This window comes from Toxorhynchites rutilus, chromosome 2 (genome assembly GCF_029784135.1).
Source record: "Toxorhynchites rutilus septentrionalis strain SRP chromosome 2, ASM2978413v1, whole genome shotgun sequence".
Taxonomy (NCBI): Eukaryota; Metazoa; Arthropoda; class Insecta; order Diptera; family Culicidae; genus Toxorhynchites; species Toxorhynchites rutilus.
Window position 1 is genome coordinate 268,213,638 of NC_073745.1, and position 27,543 is coordinate 268,241,180.

The window sequence follows — 27,543 nt, forward strand, 5'->3', positions numbered from 1 at the left end:
ATATTTTATATGTTCCGCAAGTCCCAATTCGTTAAAACAGTACATACCCATTTCTAACACTTTGATGAACTGCCCAGCAATGTCTTCACCAGCGTCTTGCCCTGGCGGTTTCATCGGCGTCAGCACTATATTGTTCATCTCATCCAACACAGTGCAAATTTGGCTTTTTGGTTGACCACTGCTATTGTTGGCGCAGTTCGAAACATCATTTTCCAATTGCACCAAAGCAGCATACCGTTCTCGCAGTTTCTGTATACAAATAACCAACTTGTGTCGGGCACCTTTGGTTACGCCCAAATTTTCCAGATAATCCTCCGATATATCCAGCATCTGATCGTAGGTCAGATTGGAGAAAATCCACACATACTTGTGCAAACGCAGACTTTTCAACCAAAGTGCAATGTTGGCCATCCCGGCGTTATTCGACTGTCCGTACATTTTGCCCAGTTGTTTTTGTTTGAAATCATCCAACCGGGTTTCGGATCCGCTGGAGGTCAACGTCGACCGGGGGGTCTCCATGGTGAGCGAGAAACTTCTCGGTTTGAGCTGCAAAAGCTGTAGATTATTTAGGTTGCTCAAGTTTTCTGCCGACAGGCATTCGTTGTTCTGCTTCTGTTGATGCAATTCGGCGACTGGTAATCCACACGTGCTACTCACTGTCGTGGTTAGACTGTTGGATCGTCTGGTCTTCAACAGACCATTTCCATCCAAATCGAACTCGCCAACCCCAATCGGGGGAACTCGCAAGTAATCACCAATATTAGCATCGAATGAGACACGGTTCTTGCCGGAACCGCTGCTGGTGGTGCCGCAACTTATAACCGAACCAATTACTGTACTGGTACCTAAGGTACCCGCGGAACCAGCCGCATTGGTACCACCGGTAGTGGAATTACTGCTAATGGAGGGCGTACCGGTTGCGGCCGCTGCTGCCGCGCGGGCCAAATAGTGGAACTCCTCTTCATTATCATAATCACAATCGTAATCAAAGATTTCCGTGCCGTTCTTGCTGAAACTCAAGTGGTTATCGTCACTTGAGTCCAGATCTGTCAGAACCACCGGATGGCCTAGGCTGCTGCCGCCATTTAAATCCAAGCTGCCGCAAGTGCCACTGTTGGCACTGTTGCCCAAGATACCTTGGGTTTGACTAGAAGACATCATTAGATGGTGGTGTTTATTACTACTAGTGCTGCCACTGTTGACGCTGTTGTTACTACTGCCAATTGGTGGATTGCCTCCGGACGAACTGGGGAAACTGAACGCCACCTGGAATAGCGGATCATTTGTACTGTGGGGTTCTCACTGAAATCGACAACACACAACTTACCGGAGCAAACTCCTTTGTTACGTTCTCCATGCTTCCAGTATCCCTAATGCCAGTACTGCCAGTACTTTCCCCACCTCTGCCACCAACGCTACGTTCCTTGCTGCCAGGTACATCCTTTGACCAGTCCAGTTTGGATAACATATTTTTCGCTCGTAGCAATTGCGAGGAAGCACTTTCGAGACAGGAGTTCGAACTGGAACAGCTGCTGCTCGATTGGCTCAAACTCTGCTGTGATTTGGAACGTAGTGACGAATTGGAAATGCTGATCGACGAGGGTAGCGGTGGTGGTGGCTGACTTAGCTGATTGCAACTAACACTGCTGCTCGGATGATGATGCTGTGGACGTTGCTGTTGTTGTTGTTGCTGCTGCTGCTGCTGCTGCTGCTGTTGAATGTACTGCCAGCCACTAGCGGCAAGGTGTTGTAGCGATTGTTGTTGACTACCGCTAGAAGTTTTGTTCCCGGCTGGCAGATTCTTGTTGGGTCCACCAACAACATGCGATGGTTGACTAATTGTGGATGCAACAGTGGTGGGAGGCGATAGAATGAAATAACTGCTATTGTTGTTATTATTGTTATTACTACTGCTAGTATTGTTATTTATGTGTTTGTTAGTGTTAATATGGTTGTTGCTGTTGTTGTTTGTAGTAGCCGCTACCGTTGTTGAAACGTGTGTTGTTGGTGCATACGAGGAAGCAATGTGTTCCTCCAGGTGACGAAGCCAGTAGCTCAGCGATCTGAAAACAGACACAAATAAGATAAAACATACAATTCAATTAGTACACTCAGGTGTCAGAGTTTTTCGGGAATCATTAAGAAGATCCGATGAACAATCACATAATTTTGAAAGTCGTAATTGACCGCTTCTTTAAAAATCGATGTTGCAATTTTGGAATCAATTGGTTGGGATGCAGATCGTTTTGAACTTATTTTTCGAAGACTTTAGCTGAGCTTTCCAAAATGCGTAGGGGAAGAGGGGGTAAGACGGACATGTTAAGAACTGCAATTGTATCTTTAGAAACTCATGTTTCCCGAAACCTGAATGCAGTTCCTTACAATACAATATACTGTTTTACGAAAAAATCCAAAATGGCCAAATGTTTTACAAGAAATTGTTTTTCGATGTTTTTTTACTGAAATTAAAACAGACCAAAAAGTAGAACTTTTTTACTATGCGGGTACTATGCCAATAAAAATGGTCATCTCTAATTTCAAAAAGTTACCTCATAAAAAATGTTCACCACCTCGAAAAAACACCCTAAGCAAAATATCAGCTCAATCGGACTTAAGGGAGAGTGGCGCAAAGGGTCAAAGTATGAGTTTTTTGAAAGTCGAAAAATCACGAAATCGGGGTTTTCGAAAAAAAAATTGATGCCAAATGTCTTAAAATGGATCAGAGATCTAGTATTATCTCGAAAAAAATTTTGTTGTCAAAAATCTACACTCTGAGACTTAGTTTTTTTTTCGGAATACGAGACGAAACGTATGGTTTTGGGTAACAATAAAAATAGTTATCTCGATGTTTCATTCGAAGCTTGCTGTGAAATGTTGATTCGCACGATAATATACCCTATGCAAAATATTAGCTCATTCGAACTTCATTTATGCAGACGTTAAAATTTCAGTTTTTTGAAAAACGAAAGATCACCTAAAGTCAGGGTTTTCAAAAAAAAAATGTTGATGCCAAATGTCTTCAAATTACATTACTCGTCGAGATTTACTGCTATCTCGAAAAAAAATTGTAAAAAAAAACTTTTTTTGCACTTGTTAGTTTTTCGTCTGAAAAGTCGGTTTTTGACAAAAAAAAATCTGAGACAACTGTAAATCTCGACGTGTTATGCAATTTCAAGACATTTGGTATAAAACTTTTTTTTTTAAAAAACCCGATTTCCGGTGATTTTTCGGTTTAAAAAAACTCTAATTTTAATTTCTGCAACACTAATAAATGAAGTTCGAATGAGCTAATATTTTACATATGGCTTACATTATCGTGCGAATCAACATTTCGTAACAAGTAAATATTTTTATTGACACCTAAAACCATAAAACCATTATACAATATGTCTATTATGTATATCTATATATATAAAAATGGAGTGATGTCTGTCTGTCTGTCTGATTCTTATAGACTCGGAAACTACTGAACCGATCGACATGAAAATTGGTATGTAAGGGTTTTTGGGGCCGGGGAAGGTTTTCGTGATATTTTGAGACCCCTCCCCCCTCTCTAAGGGGGGGCCGCCATACAAATGAAACACAAATATCTGCATTACTCGGAAATTAACCAAGCAAACGAAACCAAAGTTGGCATGTGAAAGTTTTAGGGTGCAATAAATGTTTCTATGATGGTTAGACAGTCCTTCCCCCACTCAAAGGGGGGGCTGCCATACAAATGAAACACAAATTTCTGCATTACTCGAGAATTAATCAAGCAAATGAAACCAAATTTGGCATGTGGAGGTTTTAGGATGCAGTAAATGTTTCTATGGTGATAAGATACTCCTTCCCCCTCTCTTAGAGGGGGCTGCCATACAAATGAAACACAATTTTTTGCATTACTCGGAAATTAATCAATCAAACGAAACCAAAGTTGGCATGTGAAAGTTTTAGGGTGCAATAAATGTTTCTATGATGGTTAGACAGTCCTTCCCCCACTCAAAGGGGGGGCTGCCATACAAATGAAACACAAATTTCTGCATTACTCGAGAATTAATCAAGCAAATGAAACCAAATTTGGCATGTGGAGGTTTTAGGATGCAATAAATGTTTCTATGGTGTTAAGATACTCCTTCTCCCTCTCTTAGAGGGGGCTGCCGTACAAATGAAACACAAATTTTTGCATTACCCGAGAATTAATCAAGCAAATTAAACCAAATTAGGCATATGGAAACTTTAGGGTGCAATGAATGTTTCTATGGTGGTTAGATACCCCTCCCCCCTCTCTTAGGGGTGGCTGCCATACAAATAAAACACAAATTTCTGCATTACTCGAGAATTAATCAAGTAAATGGGCGGGACGAAGTTTGCCGGGTTAGCTAGTTATGTATATTTTTTAAACACACATGTGTTTTTTCATCCTTATAATGTTCACCGGACGGCGTAATAGTAAATCTGAAAGCGAGGAAAGTAATAACGACGAAATAGTGCGAAGCGTTAGAAGAAAAGTTTCGAGTATTATCTCATCAAGTTCCGATTAATATATTGAGGAACTATACGCAAGAGAAGACCTGGATGATATGTTAGAAGAACTTGCTATAGACGACATAAATATATTGATTTTTCAACAGCAAATTTAAAATGTGATTTTTCACAAATAAGTGTGTTCTACTAGTCAAGCCATTTCGTTTGATACCCATATTGATGAATTGAAAAAAGTGTCCCATTTTGTGATGGCGCTTATTTTGAATTTACATTTTTCATAAATAACTGTGTTCCTCTATTCAAGGCCTTTCATTTGATACGGGTTTGATGTGGTTTTGATAAAATATGTAGTCCGCCATTTTGTAGCAGCCGCTATCTTTAATTTTCAAGATCATGGAACACGCAACTTTATACCGAGAGCAGAGATAGAGGCGTGCTCCAAATTTCAGGTCAATCGGTCAACAGGAAGGAGGTTAAATTTCTATTGATGTGGGACAACCATGCAGATAAACATACAAACATATCAAAAGTAGGTATATGCTAAATAAAACATTTGGATTATTTTACATAACCCAAATTTACATTTAAGTGCCTATTTTGTCAAATTCCGTTTAAAAATCCTATACAAATTAAACGAGAAAAGTGTCACCCACATCTGGGTGACGGGGCCTACCAGGAAATACACCCGTCACCCAGAACTGGCGATCAAAGTGTTAATGTGGGACAACCCTACAAAACACTCAAACATACATACAAACAGGGCAAGCTGAATGGAACCATTAAAAAGGAATGCGGTCATCTTGGATTTGGATTTTTCATGATCTACTGTGTTCTACAAGTCAAGCCCTTTCATTTGGTACACATATTGATGGGGTTGTTGAAAAAATATATATGGGGCCATCTTGTGGTGGCGGCCATTTTGGATTTGAATTTTTCATAAATAATTGCGTTTTACTAGTCAAGCCCTTTCATTTGATACCCATATTAGCTATTCAATATGGAATTATTATACAAATTATTCAAAATTTACGAAAATCAAAAATAAAATACTCCTAATACTACTAACTGTATTCTACTTGTCAAGCCCTTCCATTTGATACCCATATGGATGGGGTTCTGAGAAAATATGAAATCTGCTCCGAATAATCGAGTCCGACATGTATAAATATATATAGAAGGTGTATTTGCATATGAAGTAAAATTCTGATCATACGCGAGCGTAACATGAGCGAATTTATTACACATGCGAATTGGGGCTCTTTTGGTATTGACTAGTTCTTCCGCATAGTAACTCATAGTTGTTGATAATTCCTTAATATTTTCCTTCGTTGATCGTATTTTTCACATGTCCACGTTGAGGAGCTTCAACCCTTTCTTTCGTTGGCCGAGATATTTTGATTGAATGTAATACTTTTCCGTTTACTGTTTTTGAAAGCATAGGCAGCCGTGGCAGTGTTCCGAGCTCTGCAATACCATTTGCTTTTAACCAATGTTGAATTTTTTAAAACTTACATTATAGACCCATTAAACGTAAAAATAACAACTGTATTGATATCAACACAATTTTATTCTATTGATTTTAATGACCTGAAACGCTATGACTCAGAAATAACATTTTATTGAGTGGATTTCATAGTTGTTTCAATGATGTTGTCTGGCATCAGTGTCGAAAAACTAACGATGTTTTTATTAATACAAACAAAACCATTGCGGAAAATTGAAAAATGAAAATTTAACTTTCAGACCACTAGCTCGAGTTTTCCGACGTTTTTCACTATACAGTGCAACGGCAGATGAGTATTTGATATCTTGTGAGTAATTGATTAGAGTTTGGTTGATATTACCTGATGGGAAGTGTGCGAAAACGGCCATTTTCTTCACAATGTTTCGCAAAATTATTGATTTTCGGGGTGAGGGGTGAGGGAGGGAGATGAAAGAAATGAGCGCCATTGTGGCAGCCATTTGTGGCTTCCTTCCACCTTCACCTTAATGTAAGACGTATACTCGCGTCGGAGTCTCAGACGGAAAGTGTGAAAAAAGTGACACACGCCCCCTTTGTACCAACACATGCGATACGTTAAACGATGACGAACGACGAATAACGATGCTAGAGAGAATCGCTAAGTCGTAGTGTTCATATTTTCTGAGAAATGAACGATTTGTTGATTTCTCGGTCTCACATACCTATGCGCGAGTATAGGAGTGTTAATGCATGTCGATGACCTCAATTCTGATCATGGTTTGTCCGATTCACTGATGTTGGTTTGTTCACGTGATAACTATGACAACCGCTGGGCGCGCTGCAGTTTGTTTGTTTTGTTGTGTTATCTTTCGCGCGAAGCAGAGATAAAGTTCCTCTGTGTTGAGTGCTATTCATCTTTAAAATGCCCAAAGTAAGACAGAATTCAAGCAATGAGCAAAGATAAATACAACAACTACGTGAAAATTCGAATTTTTGACGTAGAACTACGACTACGTGCCAAATCAGAAAACAGGTAACGTTTTTATTAAATAAAGTTAACGTTAATAACTATTTTCATTGTGAACGAATTCTCATGATTTGCATACCAATCGAATTGGAAATTCTCTAAGATTTGTTTGATATGCTATACATTACAATTCGCTAATCTCTAAACAGTTTAAATTCATGAAAACTGGAAGAGCTTCCTTTTTTCCCATACATTTGTTCTGCCGATTTGTGAGCTAACCAAGCAAACCATTTGTCATGACAATGTCATGCGAAAATGCGAAAACAGAATAGAAACTGAGAGAGGTTGGCGCTCATACGGTATGAGGCATGATGTCGACGCCAACCTCTCTCAGTTTCTATTCTGTTTTCGCATTTTCGCATGACATTGTCATGACAAATGGTTTGCTTGGAGCAAACCCTACCCGTATTTCGAATGCTTATAACTCGAACTTTTCTTAACAGATCGGAAAGATGTTTGCATCAATTGATAGGAAATATTTCTACGCGTCTATCACAATTATTTTTTTTTTTTTGACGTAGAACTACGTCTTTCATTAAGGGTGCCAAATCAGAAAACAGGTCACATTTTTATGAAATAATGTTAACGTTAATAACTATTTTTGCCGTGAACGGATTCTGGCGATTTACATACTAAACGAATCGGAAATTCCTTAAGATTTGTTTGATATGCTATACATTACAATCCCATAGTATGTATATGGTTTAAATTGATGAAAATTTAAAGCATTCCCATTTCCTCATACATTTGTTCTGTCCATTTGTGTGATTTCCCGAACAGAGCTGTCATTAACGAGCAACGAAGCGGAAATCGTAAGATGTAAAGTCTCCGTGAACAAAGGAAAAGAAGAAGAACAGAGGGGAATATTTGCCTAGAGTATAAACCAGTCTTCCGACAAACACTTACACATGTCCACCCGATGTGAAAATTACATGTCTTTGTTTGAATTCAAACATGATTTTCGCTAGTGTTGAATGTCTATCCCAAACGCGAACAATGATACACAAACATAAACATTGTAAACAAACACGATGTTCATAATTCACGAACATCATGTACAAACATATCACCCGATGTCGCAGTATTCATTGCTTTCGTTTCTTTTCACGCACGGAAAGAAATTATTCATCCTAAAATATTTCTTCGTAGAATACTTTTTCACAGAAACGAACTTGAAATTTAGTTCGCATTACAAAAGTTGCTTGAACCAAGAGGCTATGAGTTCATGCACATTTTGCAAGTCTGATTATATAATCCTTGGTTTCGTGCAAAGAAAACATTCTCTGAATAGAAAGAAGTTTCTATGAGATTTTTTTGCGTGCATGTTGCCAATTGAAGTCTGGGGAAGCTACTGCACAGCGGGCGACGTCGTACAAATGCTGGCCAAATAAATAAATAATTATCCAAAAAATAGTTTTAGATGCATGTTGATATTTTTATGAAAGTTTGATTAGGGCGTTCAAGAAACCAATTCCAAAAAAATCATTTTGCAGGGTAATGTTTCTGAAAAATTTCTGCATCAAACGCATAAAATCAGTTGAAACCAATTGCAAACTCCAAAATATTATTTCATTATGAAACTAGTTTTGGTATTTTTCATATTTTCTGAACAAAATGTGATTTATCATGCACATTTAAATTTGCGTTTAACCCTCATTTTCAGGGGGAACGAATTTTCTGGGGATGCTTTTTTCTAAAATGGTTTGGAAGCGTTTGCTTGGAATGAATGCAGGATGGAAAAATGGATGCAAAGAGAACTCATTTTTGGTAAAATGTAAATGGGACTGTTATGCCTTTTTGTGCAGTATAGTAAGAAGCTGGCGCGAGTAACGGGATATTTTTCAGTTTAGCGCAGCATAATTGATTTTATCTTAACAGTATTAATTTGAAATCACTGATTTGGGTAATTTAAATTTATTATATTATATTATTATATATATATATATATATATATATATATATATATATATATATATATATATATATATATATATATATATATATATATATATATATATATATATATATATATATATATATATATATATATATATATATATATATATATATATATATATATATATATATATATATATATATATATATATATATATATATATATATATATATATATATATATATATATATATATATATATATATATATATATATATATATATATATATATATATATATATATATATATATATTCTGAAACCTCCTTCAAGTTTGTTGATATAGTAAAAAAGTAAAACGAGAGTCGTTCAACAAGTTGTTTTTTTAAATTTATTACAAGGGAATAGAAATATGTATATAGTGTATGTTGCCAATTGAAGTCTACGGAACCGAGTGCGCAGCGGAGCGACGTCATACAAATACTGGCTAAATAGTTAAATACCCAAAAATATGTTTTAGATGCAGTTTCAGGAAAGTTCACACCAATTCTTGGTATTTTGATGTGAGTAACTAAACATCTCCGCCACGCTTTATTCAATTTTAGTACTTGTTCAAAAAGCTGATAATAGCCGATGTTACATAAATTCAATTTATAAATTGATGCGTGGACTGAATAATGATATCAATTGTGAAGAACTCTGATATCACTTGACACTTATGTTGTTTAGAACAGTTAAAGAGGTGTATTTTATTTGCCCAAAATTTTAGATGAAGCACCCATTGTCATGATAAATGTTTCCCTTCCCTTTTCATATCAACGCACCAACAAACCGTGTGTTGAGTGGTGGTGGTGTGCTGTCTAATTCGCTTCTTTTACTCTACACACTGCTGTTGCTTGGGATGAAAATGCGAGAGAAACTGAACATCATGTTTGAACATCATGGGAAACAAACATGACACATTCTTAAACAACGGGTACAAAAAATAATGTTTGTCTGCAAACATAAAACTGCGAGAGTAGGGAGAACACTGTTCGTCTCGTACCCAGTGTTCAATGTGAAACACGGAAGACTGGTATAAACAGTGGATCTTGCTGAGGCAAACTTCATTCTTCGTGAGGACACCGACTGGACAACACCGTTGCTGGTCGAGCTGGACGGCGAGATATCGAATGGTTTTCTCAAGGCAATGGGGATGGATGAGTAATATGAGGAAAGAGTAGAGTTTTCCAAGGGCCTTTTTGAAGGCTAGAGGCGAATGGACTGAAGAAGTTTAAAGTCTCTTAGATTCAACAAGGAAAGGAAGGAAAGGCATACCTTCAGTATCGTTCTAGATACGAAACAATGAACATCGCTTGTTCTTCCTTGTTTTGCGCCATCACAAGTCTACGTTACGGACTGAGCTGTGGACGAGGCCAAATTACTCACTCGCTGATATCTCTGGCATTGCAATCATTGCATCAAACTGACGCCATTGCATTAATGTTTTGAGCTACATAATTGTGTGGGGAATCATCAAGCTAGGCTATCGTCAGCTCACCAAGAAAATAAATGTTCTGAAATTTTGTCAGTGATTCGGTTTCGCATGACGGTAGTAAAACTTTCTCCACAAACGACAGCTAGACAGCTAAGCTAATCTAGACTGGCAATATTAACAGAAAGGACTTCTGTTGAGAAGAGCGCAAAACAGAGATAAGTGTGTGTATTTAGTTGCTTCAAGCCATCAATATATGGATATTTGTGTGCGTGCGTGCGTGCTTCATAACCCGTACGTAAAAATAGTGCATCTTCGCTACGCTGAAACCCCATTTGAAATGATAAATATAAACAAGGAGGGGAGATAGCGGGAGGACATTATTTACGCTAGGGTATTAGTAATGAACTTCTGCTGAAGCAAATATTCGGTCTTTTTCCAAGCAGTTAACATTGTTTGTTTTCTGTCGTCATAAAGGCTGCCTTTGCCACTGCTTCAATGCATTGAACTGACGCTATGGTGAAGCAGGTGTTAAGGTTGTGCACCAAAAAATTATCTGGGGAATACCAAGTTATTCAATAAGTTATGATAAGTTATTAATTTATTTGGGTTCACGTGCAGGTAGTTTATTTCGCTTATTTAGTCACCAAGAAAGTAAATGTCGTTCTGGAATTGTATGTGATTTGGTTTCGCTTGCCAGCAGCAAAACTTTCCCCACTGAGGATGACAGCTGCGCTTATCTCGGGCATGTATTGTTCTGCGAGCACAAGAATGAATCATCAAACAATTATCGTCAAATGATTCTACAATAAAACAAACACAAAACACATTTCAGGGCGACCAAACTGGTAAAATGGTTATTTCAAAATTGTCGTAGCATTATAAAATAATACAGGGTAACTTCGATATAACGTACATTTCACTTTCAAAATTGTACGTTGTATCGAATTGTACGTTATATCGAAGCATAACAAAGAACTCACAAACGTAGCCTATAATACATTATTGTATTGCTGTTTTACTAAAGTTAATAAATAAATTCAATTAGAAGACGAAGCTAGTCTTTCTCATGATGTTTCCCTTCATACTGTTGATTGAAGCTTGATTCATTTAGAATCCGGAATCACAAAACCAGCTGTATTTCGGGATTGATTAAAGGTACAAAACATGTTCTAGCATCAAAATATAGATAATTCATTGTTCTCTCAGAAAAAAAAAACATTCAAAAATTTTTTCCTTTACATTTTGGAAATGTGTACGTTATATCGAGTGACGTTATATCGAGGGTACGTTATGTCGAAGTTTCCCTGTATCCGCAGTTATAAACAAGCGACTTGAATTAAACTACAGCGTAGTTCTACGTCAACAATGCGGTCGTGTCTTGAACACAACCTCCTATATTTTTTTTTGTATTAAAGTGACTTTGAACACTTTTTTCTGGTTCTTCACTTTACTTCCATTTTTGGAAGAATGTTCGGAGTGAGAATTGAACTTGTGACCTTTAACGTAAGAGGTACGGATGTTATCATGTTATAGAAAAGTTTACATATTTTTGTTCGATTATGCTCACATAGTTGCCTAAAACCGAATTTATTATCCATTAAAGTTATGCAAAATCAAATAAAATTGATGGTAAGTGGTAGCTAATGAATTCAGCTATCATTTGGTGCGAAAACATTACTTTCCATAGACATGAAAAGTTATAAATGTTGATTTTTCGAACAGCTGGCCATTAAAGAGTTAATAAGTAGATCGTACAGCCATTTGTCTGTGGAATGATTACAGATTTACAATGATCATTAGATGAATTGAGCCCTAACTGTTTGTTTTTTCATTGATAAGAAAAATAGTTTATAAACGAATGGGACTTTGTTTCAAAGAAAAATATATAATGCCACTAGTGGCTGATAGTTACATGCAAATGTAGAGGTAACAGGATGATGTGTAATGAAAGCGCTTTGTGTGCATCATGGGAACAACACTTGACATTTCAAAGCTAAACACCCTTACCTTCTATCGTCATTGTTAACGGCCGGATGGATCAGCAGGTAGGACAGTATATGCTGCACCAGCTCCGTGGGTACCGTCTGCTGACAAGCATCCTCGACCGCGGCCGGTATCAGCGACATGTAAACGCTCTTCACGTCGTCGTTACCCGGCTTCAACAGTGGCAGGTACGTTAGCATGTCGTTCAGAATGTCCTTCTTCGATTCGGTCAGTTTGCTAGCGCTACCACTTTTGCTGCTGCCCTGCTGTTTTTGTTGGCCAGTTTTGGCCATGTCCATTTTGAGCGCAGACGAAGACAACGAAGAGGACATTGACGTGGTATGGGACGAGATCGAACCACAGGAAATCCCGGACGTGGACGAACACGACGAAGAACTATTCGAGGACAGATCGAAGGTGGAATTTTTCTTTTCCGATTCGTAGCCCGAATCGGAAATGGTCAATATGTTGCTGCTGTTGGAAATGCTACAGCTTTTGTCATTGTTGCTTAGGATAGATGTTGAGGTGTGGGAAGTGTTGTCGCCGACGCCACTTCCGCAGCACGCCGTGGTCTGATATTGCTGGACAAGTTTGTTCAGGAAATTGGCACTGTTGGCGTGCGTTTCCAGCAGCTGCAGTTTGCTTTGTGAGCTGTAGTTTTGAGCGAGATTATAATCGATCGATAGCTGCAGAAACTTCAAGTTGGCAAATGGGACGCGCTTCAGAAGTGCGTATAGCACCACCGTCCGCTCGCAGTCATTCCACTGCTCGAAGAGGGACGTCACTGTGCCTACCTGCTCGCAGAACAGCAAAGGTTTTCCACCGGGGAATTTCATGATGCTTTAGGTCTAGTGCTTATGTCTGTAGTTATTAGAGGCTGTCGTCAATTGTTGGGTCGTGGGAATTGGAATAAGCGCTGGCGGCAATCCTATCAGGTCACTTAAATGCTTTCTTGGTATCGATTATTGCAATCGTTTTGTCTTTGCTGCAAGTGGCATTAGTTGGGGGAGTTGTTTTCTTGTATTCTCGTTAATTTGCCGACCAGCTGCAAAGAGACAAGAAAAAAGAAACAAGAGAGAAAAAGGTCAGTTCGAAGTGAAGATTGCAACGTTTTGTTTTTCCAAATACAAGCGGACATGGTCAATTTTCGTGCAAGAATGTTAAATTGTAAATGTTGTTGTTGTATGTTGTAATTGTAAGCGTGCATCCGATTTTCCGGTCAACGGTAAAGAAATAATATTCTGGTCAACCTGACGTCAATTTTGCGTTCCGTTGCGTCTCTATTGGGGCTAAAAAATCGTGTTCCACAATTAGTCGAGTTAGCATCATGAGGAGAAATTAGCATCTCCCCGTAGGAGAGTGTTGGTTTGGTGTTGATGTTGCTTACAGATTGGCAAATCAGCTGATACAGAACCCGCGATTAGCAGCTGCCTCGTTTCAGATCCGTCCGAATCGACCGATAGCCGAAGTCGTTATCAATGTGCCAATTTGCGATTGCAAAATTATTTTGATTTGATACGAAGGTAAATTGATAATCAGCCACGAAAGCGACGAAAGCGATGCTGGATGCGAGAAACCGAACCGTTCGAAGCAACGTGATCGCGTGTTTTCAAAGATTTTTGCGATGCAAACGAATATCTGAGACAAATGAAAAACGGTGTTATGCGTTTCCAATCAATTGGTTCACTGCAACCTTTGCGGCCGCGTGCGCCGATGTCATGTAACTGGTAAAATTCAACCTTTAATTGGGCAACGATTACAACTTGAGAGTAACGACAATCTAACAGCCCGGGTGGCTTTAGGTTCCTTCTAGCAATTGTTTTTGTCGTTGATTTTTTTCCACGCCTACGCACCTCGCCATTCTTTCCGTTTTCTCAATCGTTCCACACATTATGTTCCGGCTAAAACAAAGCAACGAACAACACGAAGATAAGGTGCGCCGTGGGTTTTGGGTCGAAAAAGAAAAGCTGTTTTTGTGCTTCTTTTCTGTGTCCGTGGAATTATCTGGGGGTTTGTTCGTGCGTGAGCCGGCAGGCCGGGACGCCCCAACTGTTTTGAGCAAAAGGATAGCGGTGACAGTTTTAATACAAGGATGGCGACAAGGAAGACAGTGGTAGTCGCAGCGAACGTCAAGTTTGTGAAATTAGGTCAAATCGAATGTATAGCTTGTTCAATAAATTATTTACTCAGTGGATCGATCCAAAAATACTCTCAACTGTTCAACCAATGAGGGTAAAAAGTTGAATACTGTCCCAAAACAGCGGTTTGTACAACGTGGTTATCCTTCAATGAATCTGCAGATAATAATCTAAAACGATTGAAATTATTCTCAGGATTCAAATCAAATGCGTGTTCATTCAATAAGTTTGAAGAATCAAAAATACATTAAATTTATGACAACTATTTTCTTGATTAACTTCTCAACTTTATTAACAATGAAAATACAAATTTTTAATCGATTCGTATTGGGTGTGCAACTTATGTCGTTCCGTTTTGTTTTTGTTCAAAAAACTCATTGATTTGAATAATTATATGCAGGGCTCGGCATAGTCATAGTCAACTGAGGACAGTCAGCTGACTATCTGACTGACTATATCCGTATTCAATTGTGAATGGCTTTTGGAATCTTCACGCAGTTTCTCCGCCAAAACGACTTCACGGTCAGTCGGCTCTTAAATGAACCACGGTTCAAAAAAGACCCACGCTTCTTTCATGAGTCGTGGCTCTTTTTGAACCGCGGTTCATTTAAGAGCCGTTCATTCGAGAACCACGGTTCATAAAAGAACAGTGTTTCTTTTAAGAGAAATATATGTTTCCCATGCTGCTTTTTAAGCGGTTTCATTTAACTGTTTGTATGTTTGTAAATTTTGGCGGATTACATATTTTCTCGAAACCCCATAAATATGGGTATCAAATGAAAGAACTTGACTAGTAGAACACAGTTAATCATGAAAAATGTATATCAAAAATGGCGACCGTTACGAAATGGCAGACTACACAAACCCCATCATATGGGTATCAGATGAACGGGCTTGACTAGTATATCACAATTAATTATGATAAATCCAACCCATATGCGGGTTGGATTCATCGAATGAAATGATTTGACTAATATAATACAGTTAATCATGAAACCATTCCATTCGAAATATTTTAAAAACGTTTGGGATATAAAACGGGGAGAAAACTGTGTCGTTATCGAAAACTGCTATATTCTCCCGACTGATAATTCGACATGATCAACATTATATGGATCAAGTGAAATCAGTTCTAGTGATTATAAAAAAGCTCTGTATGAATTGATTTCGGAGCTGGTAAAGCGATCTACAAATCTTGAGTCAGACGAATTAGTAGCCTAACAAATACTGCTAGATCCTCGCTCCAAGCAGCAAGGTTTTGGGGATAATAAAAAGTACAACTATGCACACCAGTCGTTGATAAGGTTGCTAAAAAGCCCTGTCATCTGTATGACAGGAGTTTGATGCATTGGTTGGCAATCTTCGATCCTCACATGATCCAAAATCTGCTGCAACATCTATTGTAGATAAACATTTAGTGAAACCACATTTGCTGAGACTAAGCGACTCTTCGTTTTGGTGGAATAAAAGGAAATCTAACGCTCCGCGGCTCTATTTTTTTTTAATATTATGTATTCCGGCGACTCCAGTACCATGTGAGCGAGTTTTTCCGAAAGCAAGACAAGTTTGCAGCGAAAGATGTAGTAGACTTTCATCAGATAACATTAAAAAGATAATGTTTATAAATAAAAAAATAAAGAAGATCATTGCGATGGAAATATATCAGAGAAAACCTTCAGTAAAGTAATATTATACCTTTCTCTGCACTGATTATTGTTTTAAACCTTATTTTTTACGTCTTCCATTCTTCACATATCCAAATAAACAAGCTCTTGAAAAGAGCCGTCGAGCCGTTCAAATGTGCCGGCTCTTTTCATTGAGCGCACGGCTCTGAGCCGCTCACTGAAATGAACCGTTTTGTCCATCTCTATTGTCAATGCTAGGTAGGTTGAAATTCGCCGTATTTGAATGTCGTGAAGGTGAATATTTTCGGCACTGGTCACCATAAATCCATTTCTACTTGTTATTGATTTTTTTTATAGCTGTACAAAAACAAATTGAAAATTTTCAAGAAAAAATCTTGAAAAAGTTTTGTTAGGAAAACTTTTTTGTCTTAACTATGCACAAGTTGCGATGTATGGAATAGTTGTAGGGCACATATGTATCTACCATTTCATCAAAATCTGAGATGACCATTTTGAGAAAATCGGCTTTTAGTTTTTAAATCAGTTTTTTTCAGTGTAGAATTTAAAAAAATATTTTTTTTCTGAATATTCAATTATTTTCCTCAAACTCTTCCATAGATCCCTTTTTTGTAGGACTTACCATTTTCGAGTAAAAAAAAAATAACCAAAAATATTTAGCCCTTTCCATATGTTAGTCTGGAAAATTTTTCGAGAAACTAAGTTATTTAGGTAAGGTCTTCACGTACAGAAAGTTTCATTAAGTTTTGAGAGGGTTATGCCAATCCCATAGACGAGTTGGAGCGAAATCCGTCACCTTAAACGTCTGCGACACTAGTAAATGAAGTGCGATTGAGTTAATATTTTGCATTGGGTATATTATCGTGCAAATCAACATTTCGCAGCATGTTCCGAATAAAAAATCGCGATAACTCCCAGAGTGTCGATATTTGACAAAATAAAATATCAATTCAAGACTACCCATTTCATTGGCACGCTAGTCTTCATAAATAGTCATACAATGATGACCGATGACCACTAGCAAGACTGAACCCATATGACGGAGAAACATCTTATTGGAAGTGAATCAATAATCTTGAGCGAAAATTATGTCTCAAAATAAATTTATATTTTACTGATGAGTTTTTTTAGAAGTACAGTAGAACCTCGATTATGCGCCAGCGGTTGAACCGCGGTGCGGATTATCCGCGAAAGTGGGTTCTCTAGTAAATCTACAAATCTTCCCGAAATTTGTCAGTGAGTGGTAGAGTCTTGCTTTTTTGTTTTGATCATGGCTTTCACATTATCTGATCACTGATGTACACGACCTTACAAATTAATAGTTCAATAATTTATGTATTGATGAAAAATAGTTTTCATGCTAAAAAACTATGGATGGGTTATACCTATGATATAACCGCAAGGTTGACGTAGGACTGCCGTTGGCTTAGTAATCATTTGTGTTTATTCAATTAAATTAGCAATAATCGCATCTCGGATGTTCCTCGTTGGGTACGGTATCGCCGCTGCGCAGAGCTATCTTTTGTGTGTAATGATTAAACTAGTGAATGAATGAAACAATTTACGAATTCAATTGCAAACAAATCTCAATTTAGGTCAATTCATGCATTATGGTAGTATTTATCGCAGCAAATAGTTATAAAGAGATGAACCAGCCTACGACTGAAAGTCTCTATAATAAAGAATAAAAAAAGGCAAATAGTTATCAACATGTTGCCTAATCAATCAGTCTTGAATAACCGAGCCAAAGCGTTGCATTTGTACCCGCTTTTGTATACCGTGTTAGCAAATGAATTTCGGAGTGTAAAAATGCATGGAGGCGTAAAAGTACTGCCGACTTCCATATATCTGCAATGTCAATGTTCCCAACTTCTTGGTTTCGGAATCTGTATTTGGAAAACAACATTCCGGTTCGCAAAAATGCAAGCGAGCACAAAAGAACCCGCAATTTGCATCCATTTTGCAATGCCGATCTCCCTAGGCTCCATGTTTTTGAAATCTTGATCTTGAAATCTTGAAAAAAAAATTTGGTCGAAAATCAACCTTTTGGGACAGCCTGAGGGGCAATGAAGGTTTGAAAAAAAATAATGTCGAATTTAAAGAACCGACCATCTACATTTTGTTTATTAGCCCAAAAAATGACCTGTGCAAAATTTCCCAAAGTTTCGATTTTTTGATCCTCGAAAATTTTCCAAGGCGGGAGTAAAGGAAATTTAAAAAATCGTATTTTTTTCGATGCTAAATTACTTTAAAATGCATAAAACAAAAATGCAAACAAAAATTTTGGCCGAAAATAGATTTTTTGGGACTTAGCCTGAGTGGCTAAAATCAAACCTTCGAGTGCTTTGAGGCACCCCTAAATCATGTCCGAATGAGCTGAAATTTTGCACGGGTCATTTTTTTGGGCCAATGAACAAATTGTACATGGTCGGTCCTTTAAATTCGTTGATTTTTTTCCATACCTTCATCGCCTCAGTCCCAAAAGGACGACTTTCGGCCAAACATTTTTTTTTTCGAGATAACACCAGATCTCGACGTTTCATGCATTTTTAAGTCATTTGGTATCAAAAAGCGCTTTGATGCACCCCTAAATCAACTCCGATTGAGCTGAAACTTTGCACAGGTCATTATTTCGGGCCAATAAACAAATTGTACATGGTCGGTTTTTGAAATACGATGATGATTTTTTTTCCATACAACCATTGTCACGCTACTCCTCATATACCAAAACTATAACAATTAAGGGATTCCATAATGGTTGAGATTTGATGACATGCGTAAATGAATTTTAATCACATATAATTTTCTATACATTTTGTGATATCTCGAGAACAGTTAGTCTTAGGATCATAATGCTTGTATAATTTTTTATACATATACATATACATTTGCATGAGATTATCCATGCATCACTAGTCGTCATCTTAAAACAACTAAGCCAGTGTTCTGATAAAAATATACATGCTGATTCGAAATATTTTAGGAGATGATAGAGGATCATATTTGATGAAAAAATCCTACGCATATGATCAACTCTCAGCAAGGATATTGCTGAACTTTTCTTGGGCCTAATTTTATGTCTTGAACTGACTCTCATTTAGAAAGCACGCTACTTATAATAATTATACTGTTCATTCGAAAGATGAAGAAATTTTGCATAGAATGCTACTTAGACATTCAATGCAGAATGGCCAATAAGCAGTTGAAAAAATATATTAGGCTGTCAAAAAAGTCCTGCGGTATTTTTTTTCAATTTTCATTTGTTCATAAAATTAGTTACAATCATCTGTTTTAAGTCAAATATACGCCGTTTTGTTCGACGACTTGTTCCCAACGAGATGCCAACTTCATAATACCCCTGTTATAGAAGCTCGCTTCCTTATTGGCAAAAAACTCGGATAGCCAATTTTCACAGGCCTCTTTTGTGGCTAACTTCTGACTACCTAGCTTGTTCGCCATGGACAAAAACAGGTGGTAGTCACTTGGTGCAAGGTCCGGACTATACGGCGGATGCAAAAGAACCTCCCATCCGAGCTCCCGGAGCTTCTGGCGCGTCACCAAAGAAGTGTGTGGCCTAGCGTTGTCCTGATGGAAGACAATGCGGCCTCTGTTTATCAAAGATGGCCTCTTCTTCATGAGTGGTACCTTCAAGCGGTCCAGTTGTTGGCAGTACAGGTCCGAATTGAGCGTTTGGCCATAGGGAAGCAGCGCATAATAGATTATTCCTTGACAAGCCCACCAAACACACAGCAGAACCTTCCTGGCCGTTAATGACGGGCTTGGCCACCGTCTGAACCGCTTCAGCGGGCTTCGACCACGACCGTTTGCGCTTCACGTTGTCGTAAGTGACCCACTTTTCATCGCCAGTCACCATCCGCTTCAGAAACGGGTCGATTTTGTTGCGATTCAGCAGCGATTCACATGCGTCGATACGGTCAAAGATGTTTTTTTTGCGTCAACGTGTGTGGCACCCATACATCGAGCTTCTTTGTGAATCCAAGCTTCAAATGGTTAATAACGGTTTGATGACTTATCCCCAGCTCTTGGCCGATGCTACGGCTGCTACTATGCCGGTCTTTCTCGGCTAATTCAGCGATTTTGTCGCAATTTTCGACGACAGGCCTTCCGGAGCGTGGCGCATCTTCGACGACCTCTACACCAGAACGAAAACGTTGAAACCATCGTTGTGCGGTGGAAATGGAAACTGTATCGGGTCCATAAACTGCACAAATTTTATTGGCAGCTTGAGATGCATTTTTGCCTTTGTCATAGTAGTACTGTAAAATATGTCGGATTTTCTCTTTATTTTGCTCCATATTTGCGACACTATAACTCACGAACGACTTAACCAAACAAAACACTGTCAAAGACTATATTATAGCGCGTAAAAATACCTTTCCAACAAGCTATAGTTTGACTCGATACAATGAATACAACTAGAACTACGCGCTTACAACGACACCTCGCGGAAATACCGCAGGACTTTTTTGACAGCCTAATAAATATTGAAAATATTTTAATACGCTATTAGAACTCTCTGAAAATTCCGCGAACTATTGCGGAAAAGGTTTCGTATTACGCTGGCTGACTAAAAGCGAATCGAGTGTGTAAATGAACCGACATTTCCTGGGACCGATCGTATTCCGAAGTGCGCAACGAACTACCCTCAACAACAAAAAAATAGAGAAGCAAAATGCGACATCGAAAGTTTTGAGTGATTTTTGAAACGTTGTAGCTTTGTTATAAAATAATGCATTCGTCAAAGCAACAAATGGGCCTTGTATAAAATATTTTCAAGTTTGCGATCGGCAGATTTGACTATCGATTTGCTGTGCGCTCATAATTTCATGAAATATTCTCAATTCAAAATTAAAGGAGAATTTTTCATTCGATAGAGAATACCTCTGTTGTAAATGTTTTTATTGAAACTTTTTATGAATCAAATGGAAGCGAAACAACCAGGTGACTGTTGTTGGGATTACATTTTCAAATTTATCTTTTCTTGAATTTCTTTTTAATTGATAATAAAAATCATCTATGTATATAAAATTGTTCTGTTCGTTACAAAAACTCGAAAAGTTCAGCACTGATGGATTATGACACAATGTACAATCCACCTCAAAGATTATTGCTGCTACTGCCAACGCCTCAGGAAGCTTTAAGATTTCCAGATGGAATAAGCACACTTCTGAAACAAAGCTGTGAATGTAAATTAACTTTCTAGTATTGAATATTGAATATTGTGAGTATATTGAATATGTGTGATAGCAACACATTTCTTTGTAAATGTTTAAAGTGAACTTAAATTGTATCTGATAATGATTTTAAATCCGTTCATTTTTATTCGATTGGCGTTGCTCAAGATATGTCTTCAGAATTGTGTAATTTATATTCGAATGCGGGTTGTTCAACTGTATTTTGGACGTTTCCGTGTTGGCAAACCAGATAGGCTTCGCAGATAATAGAAAAACGAAGTATTACAAGTATTTCAAAACTAAACTCATATAAAACACATGCTTTGTTTTGCTACTCATTTCTCTGTCAAAAAACCTCAATGTGCGCCAGCAAAGCGCTAGTAAAATTTGAAACAAAATAAACTTAAATAGAATTAAAATTTATTTTATGCGCAATCACGTCATTTCCTAAATTATTCTAATAAATTAAGCAAAAATGTCCACATGGACAACAGGGGTAGGGGTATAAAAATGCCCACGGAGGGGGAGGGGGGAGTATAAAATCGTGCTTTTTCTGTCCACGTGGTATGTGGACAGCCCCTAATGAAAAATTTCAAAAATTACGGGTCTAATATTTTGCGAAAAGAAGCAAAACTATCACTTTTCACGAAAATCTGAGAACCGCTATATCGGTTTGGCATGGCTGGATGGCTGATTTACTGAATTTTAAGTCAGGTTTACTCACTTAACCATCCGTATAGTTTTTGAATTGGTGGGTATATTGTATGAATAGGATAAAGATATAATTTAGGGCTCGATGGTATCGATTCATTCTAGAAATGGGTCTCTTGCCCAAAAAGTTTTTGGGAATCCCTAATCTACACTATTACGACGGATTAGTGCGATGAATCCATCATCGAACCCCCCGACGCGGTTGTTGTAAATGATCAGTCAAAATGAGCAATAGCAGCTTATCATTGTTTTGATTTGATGGTGAATAGAAACAAGATTCGAAGTAAATTAGATTTCCATTATTAAATAACTAATTATTATAATTGAGAAACCTACTTACAGACTAGAAATTGAATTACTCTATTATATTAAATTTATTTGTATAAAAATACCTAGTAGGAGACCAATTGTAAGTAACTAAAATTTGTTATCCTAAAATAGTACGAAATGTGGAATCAATTCGAACCAACAAATTTACAGCTTTGAGCTGATTTCATCGGGAACATTGGTGATTTCTTCTACGAAGACCTACGAACAGTAAAGCCCACCCCAACGACGTAACAATCTCAAAGAATTGTGACATGAATACGCAGGGTTCGTTTGTTCGTCAGACTCGATCGAAAACTCGAGCAACACAGCAAGCTCCAGCTAGCGGCAGTTCTCAGCTACCCCGTTGTGAAGAAGTAAGTTCACCGGAGTCGAACGGAGATGGATTTGAGCCTTCAGTGATCGACATCGAGCACGGAGATGATTTCGATTGTGCGGAATGTACTCGGCCCAACAGTGCGGATTTGTATATGGTACAATGCGGATAATGCATGCTTTGGTACCATTTCTCATGCGCGAAAGTGGACGTAGTTACAGTACGATCCAGAGACTTCATCGGTGTGAAATGTGTTCCTCCATCACGTGCAAGCTCTAGGACTGGAAAGTCTAGCACTACAAGTTCCCGTAGAGCGGCAATAGCTCGAGACCTTCAACTGTTGGAAGAAGAAAGGTGTCTGCGAGAGAAACTGGAAGAAGAGAAGTTGCAGAAAAAGAAGCAGATAGTCGAGAAGGCGATGAACGAAAAGCTTCAACGTGAGAAAGAATACTTGGCTCGAAGGCATGAGTTGCTTCGCCAGCAGGATGAAGATGCGGAAAGTATGCGGAGCAGCAGAAGTAAGGTTGAAGCCTGGATCGAAAATGGATCAAATCAACCAGTACCCGTTCAATCCGTGGAACTGGTAGGGTCATTCGACCTTTGAAATAAGTGAAGCCGCCGATGAAGACCCGAATAAAACACTAACCGATGTCGCGGAAAATGTTATCCTCGTTCCTCACATCACCGATAGTATTTCCATCGGGGAAATCCCACGAATTGTTGATACTGTAGAGTCGCAGTCCAACCAGCAAATACAGTATACTGCCAACACGCCAAATATACCACTAGTCAATATTACACCGTTTGTCAGATTGCTAGACATCAGCGGCCAGATCCCGAAATCGTCAAAGGTAGACGTGCACCAGAAGATTGTCCCTAAGGTGACCGGGAATCCTCTTCCATACCAAGAATGGCAACGCGAAACGAGTGAGAAGCAGAATCAGCTTGTCCAGCAGGAAGAGCTCCGTCGTCGAGAACAGCGAGAACAGGAGCTGACGAATTTGCTGAAGCGCGCAGAAGAGAAGCGCGAGCAAGATAGACAACGGATGGAAGAAGTATTCCAACAGCAAAGCCAGAATGAGGAGAAACGTCGAGAGCAACGCAGGAGTTGACCAACCTACTGAAGCGTGCAGAGGATCAGCGTGAGCAGGACAAACAACGTCTGCTGCAAATCGAAGCTGCGTTGAGAAAGCCGCACGATATTGGAAAGCAGTACCAGAAGCAAGAATACGACCTTGTGCAACGATTCAAACAACTGGAGCAGTAATTCCTTCTTGAGAGATGAAGAAAAGCAACAATTTCTGGCGCACGAGCAAGATCTTCTCGAGCAGCTCAAGTCGCTACGTATGAAGACCAACCAACAATCGGCAGCAGAACAGCGTGGGGACCATTGTCAGTATGACGCTTCAGAAACAACCCAGCAGACAGGTGTACCTGTGAGTAACTATTCGCAAACGATTCCGAACAGACTAGAGAAAGTAGGGACACCCCATACACCATATGTACCTCCAAGATTAGGGCAAACTATTCCTCCTGTTGTCGATCCGTTAGGACCCTCAAATATACATTTAAACCGCTTCGAGATTCGACAGGGTCCAACACATCATCAGTTGGCAGCGAGACAAGTTATCTCGAGAGAGCTTCCCGTTTTCAGTGGGGATCCCATCGAGTGGCCTCTTTTCATTAGTAGCTACCATAATTCCACAGAGGCGTGTGGATACACTGAATCAGAAAATTTGCTGCGTTTACAACGGGCTTTGAAAGGGTTGGTAAAAGAAGCCCTCAGCAGTTTTCTCCTCCATCCTTCTACCGTGCCACACGTTTTGTCTACCCTTCAGACGTTGTACGGTAGGCCAGAACAGATTGTTCACAATCTAGTGGCCAAAGTTCGAGCTACGGCTGCTCCCAAGGCAGAAAGACTGGAAACATTAATCCAGTTCGGCTTGGCTGTGCAAAACTTGTGCGGTCACCTGGAGGCTGTAGGAATGACGAATCACCTTTCTAACCCTATCCTGCTTCAAGAGCTGGGGGACAAATTACCGTCCAACATAAAATTTAATTGAGCATTATACCAAGAAAACCTGCCAGTGGTTGATTCGAAGACCTTTAGCGAGTATATGCGGAAGGTCACGACCGCTACCAGTGTGATTACAAACTTCTGCATCGCAACGAAGCCTGCGAAGAACGAGAAACCCAAAATAAAAGATAAGGCGTTCTTAAATACTCACGCAACTCACGAGCGGAAAGATTCTACATCCAATCCACTCGACGATCGGCGAGACAAGCACCACACTTCGACAGGCAAAGATGACAGATCGAACAGGAACTGTCCTATGTGCAACGTTTACGGTCACACCACTGGAAACTGTGTAGCCTTCAAAAATCTTTCGATAAACGACCGATGGAATTTCGCCAAAGACAATAAGTTGTGCCGACGATGTCTCGTGTCACACACTCGCTGGCCATGCGAAGGCGAAGTTTGTGGAATCAACAGATGTCAGAAACGCCATCATCGATTGCTACACTCCGAGTCTGAAAGAAAGCCGTTTGTAAACTCCACCGATGCTACAGTGTCCATCCATCCATCGGCATCCAATCTCGTCGACATTGTTTAAGGTCATTCCAGTGACGCTTTATGGGAGGAAAGGTACAGTAAACACCTACGCGTTCTTAGACGACGGTTCGTCTGTGACACTCTTAGAGCAGACGATTGCAGACGACCTGGGAGTGAATAGTAGACCGCATTCCCTATGCATCCATTGGACTCGTGGAATAAATAAGAAGATAGAGACTAGGGAACTTGAGAAGCTGAGTATTTCGGAGCCTGGAAGCGGAAAACACTTCAGTCTGTCTGAAGTATATACCGTGGAAAGCCTGGGGCTGCCAGAGCAATCGCTGGACTTTGAACAGTTGGCCAAAGAATTCAAACACCTGCGACATCTACCGATCAAGAATTTACAGAGAGTCATCCCTAAACCGATAACCGGCCGAGCGTCGATGGAGATGCCTGGAGAGGCGCCTTGAAAAAGACCCACAGCTCTACGAGAGTGTAAGACAACAAGTTGCAGATTACGTATCAAAGGGCTACATCCAATGTACTGGAAAAAAGGTAATGAAGATAGTAGAGTTTCGAGCGACATAGCATGCGCTGCCATAACTATTTCTCAAATAGTGACGTCAGTCGTTGTGTTTATCTTTGATTGCCCACCGCATCCATGTAAAAATGCTATTTTCAGGAAGTAATTTATCAATTAAAAACGTTACTTTTTTTAGTGTTTCGGCTGAATATAAGGCTAATGTGATAGCGTGCAGTGAACATTTGTGAAATCACATCGGAAAAGATGGATAAAAGTGATATTTCCATGTGCCATTTTCACTCCCCCACGTTCATAGAAACAAACGTATTTTCATTATTTTAACGTTATGAAGTGGATGTTTCGAAGGCTCTTAGTGTCGGTGTGTATGATGTGAGAGAATAATCGCCAATTATTCAAAATTTCACCAAAAATGTTACTGCTTTCGAGAACTAAGCATACGACAGCTCTCTGGACCTTTTTACCACATAAATAATTGAGATAAGCCACGATACAATTGTCATCTGTTAAAAAATCAACAGTTGAATAATTTCATGAGAATTTTGGCTCAAATTATCATGCAACCGTGAGTACTTTCAACATTGCTTTGTATCTTCCATATAAATTTCATATTGAATGCAAATGATTACGACACGATATTTTGCATGCCAATACAGATATACTTCGCCTGCTGCTCCACCTCTATATGTACCTCATTGGGCTACATCCATGTAGTGACAGCAGAGGAAATTGCTGAGTTCGATCCGCGACGTACCTGGTACCTTCCGTTAGGTGTGGTATTGAACCCAAATAAACCTGGAAAGGTACGAGTCATTTGGGATGCGGCCGCGAAGGTGAAAGGCGTGTCGCTGAATATGATGCTCCTCAAAGGTCCTGATCTGTTGACGCCACAGCTGCACGTTACTTTCAAATTTCGCGAACGGGAAGTCGCCTTTTCCGGTGATATTCAGGAAATGTTCCTGCAAGTTGGCATCAGGAAAAGCGATCAAAGTGCGTTGCTATTCGTCTTCCGTAATTCGTCAGGGAAACCATTGATAACTATGGCGTCCGACGACGCCATCTTTGGAGCAACTTGTTCTCCTGTACAGTCACAATACGTGAAGAATCCTAACGCAACGGAGTATGAGCAAGAACACCCTAAGGCGGCGGCAGCAATAAAGAAAACACTATGTCGACGACTATCTTGATAGCGTCGACACAGAAGAGGAGGCCGTCGAATTGGCATTGGAGGTAGCCGAAGTCCACCAGAAAGCAGGCTTCCACATACGTAACTGGGTGTCGAACCGATCTTCAGTTCTGGAAGCTATCGGAGAAGTGAATCCAGCTGCAGTGAAAGATATTTCATTGAACAGCCACAGTGGGTTGGAGCGTGTTCTCGGATTATCCTGGCTACCGAGCGAAGATTTTTTCTGCTTCACGATCAACCTGCACGGGAAAATGGAATCGCTAGTAGAGAGTTACGTTGTTCCTACGAAAAGAATAATGTTGAGCTTCATCATGAAAATTTACGACCCCCTGGGGGTGGTAGGCTCACTCGTAATTCAAGGGAAAATACTGGTGCAGGACGTTTGGAGAGCTAAACTGGATTGGGATGATCGCATTCCTGAAGATCTGTTCCTACGGTGGAAATTGTGGCTGCAAGCGTTGAAGGAGCTGGATAACGTCAGAATACCGCGATGTTACTTCCCGGGATACGATCCCATTTGTTATGATGATTTGGAGCTACAAATTTTTGTTGACGGAAGTGAACAGCCTACTCTGCCGCAGCTTATTTCCGCATTCGCGACCGAGGACAAACACGCTGCGC

At 39.3% G+C, this 27,543-nt stretch overlaps 1 protein-coding gene across 2 annotated transcripts in view; it reads right to left on the minus strand.

The window, feature by feature from the left end:
* Window positions 1-27,543, minus strand: part of LOC129767862 (protein Smaug-like) — a 46,970-nt gene that overhangs the window by 14,942 nt on the left and 4,485 nt on the right. For both annotated transcript variants that reach the window (XM_055769106.1, XM_055769105.1), the window contains 3 exons: window positions 12,336-13,356; window positions 1,328-2,063; window positions 48-1,266 (listed from right to left, as the gene is read on the minus strand). In XM_055769106.1, coding sequence (XP_055625081.1) covers window positions 48-1,266; window positions 1,328-2,063; window positions 12,336-13,147 — 2,767 coding nt within the window. In that variant the 5' untranslated portion in view covers window positions 13,148-13,356. The remainder of the gene's footprint in view (window positions 1-47; window positions 1,267-1,327; window positions 2,064-12,335; window positions 13,357-27,543) is intronic.